The sequence below is a fragment of the Mustelus asterias genome, chromosome 12 (assembly GCF_964213995.1).
Source record: "Mustelus asterias chromosome 12, sMusAst1.hap1.1, whole genome shotgun sequence".
Taxonomy (NCBI): domain Eukaryota; kingdom Metazoa; phylum Chordata; class Chondrichthyes; order Carcharhiniformes; family Triakidae; genus Mustelus; species Mustelus asterias.
Window position 1 is genome coordinate 99,114,512 of NC_135812.1, and position 13,790 is coordinate 99,128,301.

Below are 13,790 nucleotides of genomic sequence, written 5' to 3' on the forward strand. Positions count from 1 at the left end.
CCAGCACACTTCGTTTTGATTCCAGATTTCCAGCAACCGCAGTGTTTTGCTTTTGTAAGAATTGTTTGGGGTTGGGTTGAATCCATATTTGATTGTCTGCTGCTTTGAAGATTGGATACCTTTTGGAGAGGGTTAAATGGTTAATGCCTGGCTGTTGTTGTGCTATTTAGCTGCCTTCCAAAATTAAAATGTCACTGGAAGCCACACAAACCAAAGTGATATGAAGAGGATTCTCTGTTCAATCCCTGGGTACGTTGTAAATTCAATTAGATACTTGGGCAAGTAAGAACACTCCCTGGAAAACAGGTTTGAGTGCTTAATACGGAAGAGTTCAGTGCTGAGGAACTCTTCCTGTTTTCTTTAAACCAAGAGTGAGGAAAAAAGGCTTTTTTTTAAAGTAACCAAGGATGGTGAGGTATTAAAGAAAATTTGGGTCTTATGGATTTAAGTAATCAAAAATGAAAATTTGCAAAAATGATTTAATGGTTTCTCTTTGACAGTCTCAGTCTCAATTCCAATAGAATGAGCAAAACAAAATCTTTCAAACTCAATTGCCACATCAGACCAGCATGAATGCCAAGGACAAATAAATCTCTGATAGGAAGTGGTCTTTCTCTGGTATTAACCATGATGTGGAGATGCTGGCGTTGGACTGGGGTGGGCACAGTAAGAATTCTCACAACACCAGGCTAAAGTCCAACAGGTTTATTTGTAGCACGAGCTTTTGGAGCGCTGCTCCTTCATCATGTGAGTCATCACTCACCTGATGAAGGAGCAGTGCTCCGAAAGCTCATGCTACCAAATGTGAGTCATCACTCACCTGATGAAGGAGCAGTGCTCCGAAAGCTCATGCTACCAAATAAACCTGTTGGACTTTAACCTGGTGTTGTGATATTAACCAGCCACCTGAAAGTTAATACTGCCATAGCACACGCAAACCTCACTTGTTGAGATGATAGGAACAGGGTTTGATCATTTAGCCCATCTTTGTCAAACTTTAGATCAGCAGTTACCATTGTAAGTTGTGATATCAACATTTCGCATTCAGTGCTGCTATCATCTATCACACTGCAGTTGCAGGCTCGCTGCTAGAAAGGTGTTTTCACATAACAAGTTGCTGAAGTATTTGTCACATTTTGTTGGCATACTGAATCTACTAAAATCTTCAAGTAATTGATTCTGTGGGACAGTGCCATGACCAGTTTGCTCGTACAAATTAAAAGTCTCTTCTTGCCCTCATATGTCCTTTGGGTCGTACTTTGTTTTATAATGCTCACGTTCCTTGAATGTGCCATTATGTTAAAGTTGCTCGATTAATAGAAGAGTTTTTGTTGTGAATTTGCTCAATTCCTTATTCTGATGGTTATTTCTGTAACACTTTATTCTGTCACATTCCTAATGTATGTTATAAAGCAGAGGTGGATCTCTCCCTCTGAGAACTAACCAAAATACTCAAAAGAGGAGTACCTTGCCCTATAATCTGTAAAAAAAAAAGTGTGTGAAGTGGTGTGACCTATTCTTCAGCAACTTCCATTGGTTAAATAAAAAAAATCCCTGACACTCACTCTAAAGTCAACACGTAACAATTTATTTACCTAATTAACAGTGAGCAAATTAACTAAACTATTAGCAAACCGAATAAATTTTTTCTAACTATTAACTATTCCCGAATAAAACAAGATTCTAATGGAACGCTGTTCAAATAAATACAATTCCCACTCATTAACAAAAACAGAATTTAGTCACTCTCTAAATTACAACCAGGTTTTGTGTCTTCGGGAATCTTCTGTTGATTCTTCCATCTGGAATTTTTTTCTTCTTTGGTACCTTTGCTATCTAGAAGGTGCTTTCTCTATGACATAGATGAAACTATGAGAGCCAGTGATTATTTTTTTCTCTCTCTCATCTCTCTCTCTTAGCTTTGGCAGGTGGCAGTTGCTCTCCCCCCTTTGTCCCACTGCCCCTTCCTTTTATACACATGATGACATATCAATATTTCCCACAATAGGATTGGTTCTAGGTTGTCAAAACCATCAATGTTAAATTTAATAGGTTTTTAGTATCTAAGTGCCTGATTCAAATTAATTGGCTAAATTCAAAAGCCTGTTGTAAAGAACTGCTGCTTGGCCTTTCGATACAAATGGTTCAGTTTGGGCTCGCTGTGTACTTGCATTTTAAATCTCTAAGCACAGAAAAATCATCACCTTTTAACGGGACCACGCAATGCTTTCCCCCCCCATTTTACAATTTTACAATTTTATAAACACCAAATTCAAGTTCCTACCCCCCAGTCTACAATTACTCAACCCAACTTCGTAACATATAGTTACAGCACAGAAACAGACCAGTTTGTCCAGTAGATCCACTCTGGTGTATATGAGTCATACAAATCTTCTCCCATACTTATCGAGCTAACCCTTTAATATGTCCTTGTATTTGTTTCTCCCTGATGCGTTTATCTAATTTCCCCTCAAGTGCATCTATGTTAGTTGTCTCGACTACTTCCTGTGGTAGTATGTTCCACATGTAATCGCTATCTAGTTAAAGAAGCTGCCCCTGAATACACTATTGGATCTATTGGTGACTATCTTATTTATGGCTGCTTGGTCGGGTGTTCTCCGCAAGAGGGAACATCTCTATGCTTACCTTATCAAACTGTTACAAACCTGTATCAGAACATATCTGTCCTCTCTTTCCTAAAGAAAAAAACACCAACCTATGTAACCTTGCCCAATAGGTATAACATCTCAGTTCTTGTATTATTTGAGTAAACCTTATTTGCACCTTACCCACTGGCTCTATACATTTTTAATAATAGGACAAGAGCTGTTCACGGTATCCCAACTGTGGTATAACCAAGCTTCTGTACAAGTTTTGTGTAACTTGACTGCTTTTCAATCCTATCCATCTGGAAATGAAGCCCAGTTTTTTTTCGTTGCCTTGTTAGTGGTTGAGGATGGAACTGTGTAAATAGTCACAATTACATTGGATAGGGTGGGTGGAAACAGGAAGGTGAACAGAATCACAGAATTGTTATGGTGTAGATGAGGCTACTTGGCCCATTGTATCTGCACGAACCTAGTGCTATTCCCCACCTTCTCCCCGTAATCCTGCACAATCTTTCTTTTCAGGTAAGAGTCTAATTCCCTTTTAAATGCTTCAGATGAACCTCTCCACCACATTCTCAGTGCATTCCAGAACTCTAAACTCGCTGGATGGAAATGATTTTCCTCGTATCATTCTTAGTACTTTTACTAATTACATTAAATCTTGTTTTCAATCCTTTTATGAGTGTGAATAGTTTCTCCCATGCTAGTTTGTCCAGAATGTCAGGAAAATAAAGAAAACTTTAGGGATTTGTATTTGTATTGTTAAATATCAGAAATAAGCTATAGTTTTAAGTGGGTGTATTATAGTGTATCAGAGTAAGGAAGGGTAAACCTATAGTTAGATTTGTGCTGGACAGAGTTGTTTGTATGCATGGGGGTTTTGGGTTTCAATTCAAACTATGCTCCTAATGTACTTGGAGGTTATGGTGTGAAAAGTAAATAAAAGCAGTGGAGAAGAATGAAGTTGTTGCTTAGCAGCCCGGAGCCCTTTTAAGGTGAAAAGGTTTTTTGAGTTTAGTTTTTGGCTGGGTATGTTGCAGTTGAAGTTAGGAAGCTGGAGAGTGAACATCTCTCATCTCTGTCAGAAGAAATGTTGGACAGGCCAAGGGGGTTGCAAAAAGGCAGACTTTCCAAAAAACCAGAAACTCCAGAAACCAAGGAATTGGGACAGAAAAAATGTCTTGGGAAGACTGAAGTTAAGGCAACAGAGACCAAGAAGTTGAACAAGCTATTGTTCAGGTGAAATCAAGGGACGAGCAGACAGAGTTCTAAATTGAAAAGACAGCTGCAGTAACCAGATTAACAGTAGGAAAGCAGACTTCAGAGGTAAATCAAAGGTTGGTGCCACCTTAATGACTAGTTAAAGCAATTGTGAAGAGTTTGTGCAACAGTTGAGACAAAGGGATCCTGAAGAGGGAGGTGTAAATGTTGGAAATGCATCTTGATGGAAGCAGCTGAGGGAAAGCATTGTTTAAAAGAAGATTTGAAATCACTCGTGGAAACCAGAGTTCAGTGAGACAAGATGGCTCATATTATAAGAATCATCTTGGGGGATTTTGAGGAGAAACACAGAAACTCACTCTGGTTCAAAGCGGAGTGTGTTTGACCACAGTCAGCCTGTGTGTTCAAAAGGACTGTATGTTTCTGAGGCCATAAGATATACTTTGTAACTAGTGTTAACCTTAAAACCTATGTATATTTGTGAAGGTAAGGGTAAAACAGTATTGTATCATCATCAAATTTTTTACATTTGATGATTTTTTTGCTGTTAAAACTAAATTAGTGGTCTTGTGACTCTGTTCCTCCACTTTTTCTAAAAAATACAATGTTCTGATCTTTTGAGCTTGTTCCATTCTGGGATCTTCCCGTCCAGTTATAACATCAACTGGGATTATAACAAGACACATTATGATTTTGAATCTCCCCCCAGCCTTTTTTTCCTCAAAGGAAAATAGTCTTAATTTCTACAATTTGTTTTCATAACTGAAGCTCCTGTTAACTGGAAATACTCTTGTGAATCTTTTCTACACCCTGTCTAATGCCTTCGCAATCTTCCAAAAGTGGGGCACCCAGAACTGCAATAATTTGGCTGAGACCGAACTAATAATTAATGCAAGTTCATCATAACTTCATTGCTCTTCTACTCCATGCGACTATTAATAAAACCCATGTGATGATATGCGTATATTTTTATGTTTGCGTTTATGTATCCTGTGTAGGTAGAGTAAGGTGTGTCCATAGTTAATCAAAGGTGAGACTGTTGGAGTCAGGTTGTCTTTGGAATTGAAAGGCTAAAGATGTTCTTGCAATTTATAATCGGGGCTTATTGTTAACCTGAACTTACAAGGAAATGGAATAGATCTGAAATTTGCATTTGGGGATAACTTGAAATCTATATGCGGCAATTGCATTTCAGAGGTGTCTCAAAGGTTACAAAGAACATTTTCATTTTACAAGAGGGTTTTCAGTAGATGGGCAGGTGTTTTACATATTATTGACTCAAAACAGAGATATAATAGGAACACAAACAATTTTGATATTTGGGAACCTGAGTTTTCAAAGGGATATTTAAAGACAATAGGGAACTAAGATGAAAGGGATGAAAAGGTATTTGTGAAAGTGTGTTTTCAGCTGTAGTTAGCTGTTAGGGGGTGGGGGGGGGGGCGGGGGTTAAGAGATCCCACTGAAAGCCAACTTCTGTGTTTTGAAGTGTGCTGAAAAGCTGTGAAAGTTTTTTAATTGAAAAAAACAATGCTGTTTCGAACCAGGAGAATATTAATCCTGAAGAACAGTGTGTTTTCAATCTTCCTTTGGAAAACCACTTTAGCATGGATTTGTTTTGGGAAGTTATGGATTATACTTCTGTTTAAAGTGAACGTTTTTACTCAGGTTGTTGGGAATCTGAAAGCATTGTGAAGTAAGAAACTAATAACCTCCAGGGTTATGGACCAAGTGCAAAAAAATGTCATTAGTGTAGTCAGATTTTTGTTGACCGGTGTGGACACTACAGGCCGAATGGCTTCCTGTGCTGTAAACGTCTAAGAATTTAAATGATGTCAGGATGTGCCTGGCAGCAGTAGTAACAAGAATTTAAAAAGGCCTGAAAGATAGAAATCTGCTGAGCAACAGGAACAACCAGCATTTATAGGGACAGGCAAGCCTCTAAAAGTGTTCAAGGCATTTCAAAGGCATGCGAACATCTAAAGATCAAGTGTGACTTGCTCTAGTAGTAGAAACAGAATCCTTAGATGACTGCTCAGTTAATGTTAAGTTCTACAAGCAGAGGCCATTTACCTAAATGACTGGGTGATTTCAGGGCTATAGAAATACTAAGTTCCACACAAGGGAAGAATTCAAGACATGCAGTCAACTGACCCTCGAGTTTAAAGTAACAAAAGGGTAAACAGAAAAATTGTATCCCCCTCAGAATCAGATAGTCTTTCATTCTTCCACACCACTTGTAATATGTTTGTGCCAGTTAGAGTGACATTGGGGGAAATGCTGGTTAGGGAAAGAGGGATTATTGTTGGGAATTTCATTGACCTATTTACGTGCTATAAATAACTTTTAGCCCAACTGGTCCATGTTCGTAGTGTTAATTCTTCACGCAGGCTACCTCCCAATTCTTCATCTCAATCAGCATAACTTTTCATTCTTCCACATGTACTTATCTAGCTTTCCATTTAAATACATCCATACTATTTGCCTCAATTACTCGACATCTTCGCAAATTCCATTTTTCCACCTGTGTAAAGACGTTTTTCTGGATTTATTAGTAACTTTTATATTTTATAGTCCCTAATTTTGAATTCTCCAAAAAGAGTAACCTCACTACTTATCAAACCCATTCTTAATGTAAGAAAATCTCTTATCAGGTCACTGCCCAGTTTTTTTAAGAGACTACCTTCAGAGAAGGGGAAAATAGATAGCTATGACCAAGTGTGAAACTTATGAAGGAACGGGCTATGGCACTCTGCACAAGGAATAATTTATGGAAGGCAAAGCACACAAGATTTATAGCATTTGAATAATGCAAATTATTTGGAAATTTAAAAAAAGTTCCAATTAGGCACCAACAAATGGCAGACAATCTCTGCATTATTACTTTAGCAAAGGTGTGTTAGAAATTGAAATTATCCTGCTGTAGTCGTAAGTTTTTTGGTTGTGAATATAGTTTTCAAGCCTAGTTTTAATCAACATTAATGTTTTTTACTGTGCCTATAAAGCACCATGTTTGCATGTTCACTTCCTGTCTGGAATACTGACCTTCATCGTTTCCTCTGGTTTGACATGTAATTGATGAATTTAGGGGTCCTAGGATTATCTTGTTGGACAGTCATTTGTGATTCAAGGCCTGCACACCTGCAAGGTAGCTAAAATCCTAAGATAAAAGCAAATTACTGCAGTTCCTGGAATCTGAAATGAACGACTCTGACGAAGAGTCATCCTAACTCTATTTTCTCTCCACAGATGCTGTCAGACCTGCTGAGAATTTCCAGCATTTTCTGCGATTGTATAGCTGCAACCCTAGTTTGTTTAAATGTCTCGTGCCAATGGAAGCAAATTCCTATCTAAGAGCCCCCTCCCCCATCTTATAATAAGATTCCTATTGGGAAAATTTCTTGAATGTTTAACAAATTTAACTGTTGTGTGTAATTTCTTGGTTTCTTTGTGGCCTGGGCTCACTTTGGTAACTGCTTTATTTTTCATTTGTAGCAATGGCTTTGATCAGTGGGAAGATAGAAACAGAAGCTCCAAATTTATTGGCGCCCTTGGATGTAGGCTTGGAGGTGTCTTCCACTGCCCAGACAACTACTGAGAGTGAAGTGGAACCAGACGCCCCTCCTTGTAAGATGCAGTGTGGTCAAAACTCAGCCATTTTAGAAAATGAAAACACAACATCCGAGCATCTACTAAAGGAAAAATCAAATAAAAGGGTAAGTTGTTCAAGCACATGACTATATTCACAATTTCTGGATCAGTTTTCTCTGATGTGCTAATTATTTTCTCCCGATTCAAAAGCTTTTCAGAGACATCACTCTTTCATAAATGGCAGGTGTACCTAGGGTCATCAGTATGATACAGGCATGAAGGACTTCAGATCATGGAATGGTTCCAGCAGATAAGGAGGCCAGTCAGCCCATTGTACCTATGCTAGCTATATGGATAGACTATAAAAGCTGAGATTGTTCTTAAGTGCTGTGTAGTAAATTTAATAATTCTGAGGGAGTTTAATAGTTTAGATGAACATAAGTTATTTTCATGGCTCAGGAACCAGATGAAACATTCAAGAGTTCTAAGGTAATTGGCAAAAGAACCAAAGGGGAAGTGAATTTTTTTTTTAACAGAGCGAGTTGCGATCTAGAGTGCACTACTATTTCTGCCTTGGCTCATCTGCTGAACCCTCATCTATGCATTTGTTAATTCTGGACTTCACTACTCTAATTCACTGCTGTCTTCTACCTCCACAAACTTGAGCTCGTCCAAGTCTCTGCTGCCTCTATCTTAATCATCTCAATCAATCATCAATCATCCCTGTGCTCTCTGACCTAAATTGACTCCCAGTTGGCCAATGCCTCAAACAAGGGTCAGAACTTTAAATTTAAATCACACCATGGTCTTAGTCCTCCCTATCTCAGTAACCTCTGCTAGCCCTATAATTCCAGGTTAAAGTCCAACAGGTTTATTTGGTAGCACAAGCCACAAGCTTTCAGAGCGCTGCCCCTTCATCAGGTGAGTGGGAGTTTTGTTCACAAACAGGGCATATAAAGACACACACTCTCAATTTACAAAATAATGGTTGGAATGCGAGTCTTTACAGGTAATCAAGTGTTAAAGATACAGGCAATATGAGTGGAGAGAGGGTTAAGCACAGGTTAAAGAGATGTGTATTGTCTAGCCAGGACAGTTGGTGAGATTTTGCAAGCCCAGGCAAGTCATGGGGGTTACAGATAGTGTGACATGAACCCAAGATCCCGGTTGAGGCTGTCCTCGTGTGTGGAACTTGGCTACCAGTCTCTGCTCAGTGACTCTGCGTTGTCATGTGTCATGAAGGCTGCCTTGGAGAATGCTTACCTGAAGCCGAATGCCCGTGACCACTGAAGTGTTCCCCAACAGGAAGAGAACACTTTTGCCTGTTGATTGTCGAGCGGTGTTCATTCATCCATTGTCGTAGTGTCTGCATGGTCTCCCCAATGTACCATGCCTCAGGACATCCTTTCCTGCAGCATATCAGGTAGACAATGTTGGCCAAGTTGCAAGTGTATGTACCGTGTACCTGGTGGATGGTGTTCTCACGTGAGATGATGGCATCCGTGTCGATGATTCGGCACGATGAACCCTCTCTCCACTCACGTTGTCTGTACTTTTAAGACTTGATTACCTGTCAAGACTCTCATTCCAACCATTATTTTGTAAATTGAGTTTGTCGTTATATGCCCTGTTTGTGAACAAAACTCCCACTCACCTGACGAAGGAGCAGCATTCTGAAAGCTTGTGGTTTGTGCTACCAAATAAACCTGTTGGACTTTAACCTGGTGTTGTGAGACTTCTTACTGTGCTTGCCCCAGCCCAACGCCGGCAATCTCCACATCAGCCCTATAATTGCCTGAGATGTTTACACTCCAATTCATGCTTTTTGCACATCCACAATTTTAATCCCTCTACTATTGGTGACTATGCTGTCAGCTGCCTGTGCCATAAAGCCTGGAATGCCCTCGCTTTCATCTTTTTTACCTCTGACTCTCTGCTTTAAGATACTCCTTAAAATGTACATCTATGATCAAGCCTTTAATCATCTACTCTATGATGTGGCTTGCTATCAAATTTTGTTTTTAACAATGATGTGAGCTGCCTGGGGTATTTTATTGCATTAAAGGTGCAATGTAAATGCAAGTTGTCCTTGCAAGCAGATTCAGTTGTAGCTTTGGATAAATACTTGAAAAGGAAAACAATTACAAATAATTAAGATGTAATAAAGGGGGAGTGGGACTAACTGGACAGCTCTTCAAAGAAGAGAGAAGTTTGAGCGTCTGATGGGCAGTTAACCTGCTCCCCAGGACCCTCCACAAATGTCTCTGACTCTGAGTTAGAGTCAGAGACTTAGGACAGTTTCAACCAATTGGGAGTGGTTAGTGTTATAATCCAGAGTGTTTGATCATCTTCTTGGCATGGATTTTGCAGTCAGCATAAAAAGAACAGATCTTGCTGTTCAGCTCACCATAAAAACTTTGGGGACGTTCATGTGACTTATTGTCATCGGGTGTCTGCTCCAATGTGGTGCCTACTACAGGAAATCTGAGGCCTCTTAGCAGGAGAAGAAGGAGGGAGGCTCTTCAATTAATCAGATTGAAGAATCCTTACTGAGCCACAGAATCCAAAGAAGGAATTAGAAGGCAAAAAGTAGAAATTAGATTCCAAATGGTGAAGAGAAAGCAAAATGAAAATTAAGAAATAAAGATGGAATTAATGGAGAGAGATAAAAGAGGCTGACAGAAAAAGTACTTTTTAAACCTAATTTTCCTATGAGGGATGACGTTCCACATTTTAAAAATTAGTTTTTCAGGGCTGGAGAAGTTTTAAAGTTTTAATTATCAGTTATCATGCCATTAAAACTCAGTCCTGAGTACAAAAGTACCAAACATTTCAGTTGGGCAGTTACAGCAAGTTAACACAGTTTGTGATTACAATGGCAAATCCATTGGCAAGGACTGTAATGGTGCGCCATGTGAAGGAATAGCAACCTGTGGATTTCCACATTTAGCTGCGCATGTGCAGATATTGGAAATGGCTGTTCAGTTTCCCTATAATAATGGTGAGCACTGTTTATCTCACTCACTATAGGAAACCCAAGCCAATAGGTTTTGCAATCTAATTGAATGTATTGTTTCGCCTGACTTTCTGATAGGTTTGTGATGGTGTTATCCGTCAGGGATCAGTTAGGTTTTGGGCTAGTCAGAATCCACAAAAAAAAGCGTCCATGAAGGATTCTGATTTCTGGTTTTTTTTGCACCTGCCATTTTTTAAGTGGGACTATGTATTTGTTTTTGGCTCCCCAACTTGTGACCTCACCTTGCATCTTCTGTGTGGACTGCCCATTCCAGCTTAATCTATCTCTGCAGCTGTTTTAAACCCTAGGTGGGCTACTCTAAACCAGAAGGAAATTTCCCAAAAGAAAGACACAGGTTGTGTGTGATAATTATTGCTGGATTTGGATCATGGTGTCAAAGTCTATGGGAATGTTGTTTTGGGAAGGTATATTCTGAGTTTAGGAAAGATGATAGATTTGGAATGTGGTTAATTTAATTATACTGCGTGTGTAGCCATTTTAGTTGTGTAATTTTTGCTCTGTATTGTTGCCTTTCTTGTATGTTTTATAGTTTACTAAATAATTTTTACTTGAATGATTACAATAAGACTAATAGTTTGCTCACTGATTTTATGTCTTTATAGTAAATTACAAAATAAACAGTTAAGAACTGGTGTTCAAGTTTGGGTATTGGGATATCCTTGCATTTAACATTAGTGCGGTTCTTAACACAGATTTTAAATTACCCTTTTATGTTGGTAACATTTCTGCACTGAGCAGGAGTTATTCACTTTTTTAAAAAGTGTAAGTTTTTAGAAATGTTTTATTTCCATTAAACATTCTAATCTAACAATACAGTTGACTCTCACTAATCACGAATTTGTTTACCCGTGCGAATGTAGTTTTAGATTTATTCATGATTCGCGGCCTCAAAACTTCATTCATCCGTGATTTTGAATGTTAAGCTCTTTTCCAACATGGAAAGTGTGCATTGTGCATGCACTGACTCTGCATGTGTGCAAGCTTGCTGTTTGTGATTTCATGGTTTGCAAGAAGTCCTGTGAAAGATGGGAGTTAACTGTCTTTAGTTGGGGAAAGTTGACCTTTTTTGTAGCTATGTGATAGAAGAAAGATGGCGTTTTAAAATGCGTAAAGAACCTGTAGATTGAGTAGATTGATATTGGTGTTCATTGTTGTCGCTTACATAGCCTGATTCTGATAGCTTGTATTTTTAGAAAAAAAGAAAAAAGAGATCGAAGAAATCGAATGCAGCTGATAAAGAAATCTCGTCTGCTCCTCCGCTCGAGCACTTGAGTGAAAGTCAACACAAGGACATTGAAAATAAACAACACATTAAAGTTGGTAACACAACAGATCAATACAGTAAAGTTGATAATGAAACCAGTGGTTACTCTGGCAGCAATGATCTGACCAGTGACCTAATTTCTGTGAATGACGTTGCTGATGTGCAGAGTGCAGCAGGTGATGGGCATCCCCCCAACTCAACAAATATGGAAGAATCTCCAGATGATGATAGTCCAATGAAAGATCAGGTACATCAAGGCTTTGCAGCATCCAAAGGTGGCATTGAAACTGAGGACAAGGATAGTACAATCCAAACTCCTACTGAGAGTGGCCTGCTTCACCCAAACAACAACAAATCACCCTGTTTGATGGGTGATGGGATTTTAACCACTGAGAAGGTGAGCAGTGAGAAAGATGGCTATGAGACTGAAATAGAAGATGGTTCAAGTGAATCTGGATCAGCAGTTGTTAGTGCTGACGGCGAACAACTTTATACAGCTGACAGCAATTTGAGTAGCTCAGCTGAAGAAAATAATGACGAGCAATATGACAGGAAGCAAAAGGACGTTCCAGTGACTAAGGTTATAACTTCATTCTAACTTTTACTTATGAAACAAACTGCTTAAGTCTCTTCAGGGTTTTTAAAAAAAATTGCTGTTTCAGATCGATAACATTAACCTGAAAGTATCAAATCGAACTTGGCATACTAGAATAAACTTTGAAAAGGGAGATGTTCTGCTTGATGTGTTAAATTTTCTGTTGGTTAATTGGTCTGTGGGACAGAGCAATTCCAAAAATGCCAATTATTTTTCAAATTTCTAAAATCTTTTCTCCCCTCTTCAACTTCCTTGAGCAAGAATCCACAGATTCTGGCTAGCTTCTGACACCTCACCTAATCTCCTACATATGTGGGCCTAGAACCTCTTCTTTTATTAATTTAAATGAATTTGTAAAACCAAATAAGTGCAGATTGAGTAGTGACTATTGGCTGATTATTTAATCGGTTTTACTCTATAGGATAACATAGAGCCATACTGAAGCTAGCTGCTTCACTTGATCTGCTTATTTTTGTGCTTTGCTAATAATGGAGCATTTATGTCTGTGATGGATTATTTATTTAAATCTTGTTTACCTGTAACCTTGTTTATCTCAATACATTCAAAATTATTTAAGAAGCAAATGCTAGAAATCTGAAACAAAAGTAGAAAATGCATGAAATACACAGCAGATCAGTCATCTGTGGAAAAATACAAAGCAGGTTTTTATTTCACGTTAACTTTTCAACAGAACTGAAAATGAGAAAACATTTAAATAGAATTAGAACAGTATGTGAAGAAAGAAACCTTCCAAAGGATTACCATTTATATGTTCTTTCAACAAGTGTGGAGTGACCTGCATTTTATTTGTTTGTTCCTGGGTTCAGTTAAAGTTAATTTAAAGAATGGGCAGCACGGTGGCACACTGCTACCTCACAGCGTCAGGGATCCGGGTTCGATTCCCGGCTTGGGTCTGTGTGGAGTCTGCACATTCTCTCCGTGTCTGCGTGGGTTTCCTCTGGGTGCTCCGGTTTCCTCCCACAGTACAAAGATGTGCGGGTTAGGTGGATTGGCCATGCTAAATTGCTTGGTGTCAGGGGGACTAGCTAGGGTAAATGCATGGAGTTATGGGGATAGGGCCTGGGTGGGATTGTGGTCGGTGCAGTCTCAATGGGCCAAATGGTCTCCTTCTGCACTGTAGCATTCTGTGATAAGAAGATAGAACAGGAGTCAGTTTAATGGAGTCAGTTAACAGCCTCCTGACATCTATATGGGACATGTGCATGTAAATTGAATTTGGTAATGATTTGGTGCATCATATTGATGAGGTATAAGGTTGTAACTGGATTTTATGGGCTTTGTCAGAAGACCAGATGCCTTTTTTAAAACAAGAATAGAAATTACTAGAACGACTCACACTCAAGAAGCAAATCAGCATCTTTGGAGTACACAAACAAATTTAACATTTCAGGTGGTGACCCAATATCAATTATTCTAATGTCCTTTGTTCAGGATTTCTCTCTGGCTTGATTT

The 13,790-nt window shown here is 38.9% G+C and overlaps 1 protein-coding gene across 1 annotated transcript in view; it reads left to right on the forward strand.

Annotated features, from left to right (window-relative positions):
• The window catches only part of rnf213b (ring finger protein 213b), a 163,557-nt gene that overhangs the window by 3,310 nt on the left and 146,457 nt on the right, over positions 1 to 13,790 (forward strand). The window contains exons 3-4 of the mRNA XM_078225711.1: positions 7,326 to 7,546; positions 11,652 to 12,302. Coding sequence (XP_078081837.1) covers positions 7,326 to 7,546; positions 11,652 to 12,302 — 872 coding nt within the window. The remainder of the gene's footprint in view (positions 1 to 7,325; positions 7,547 to 11,651; positions 12,303 to 13,790) is intronic.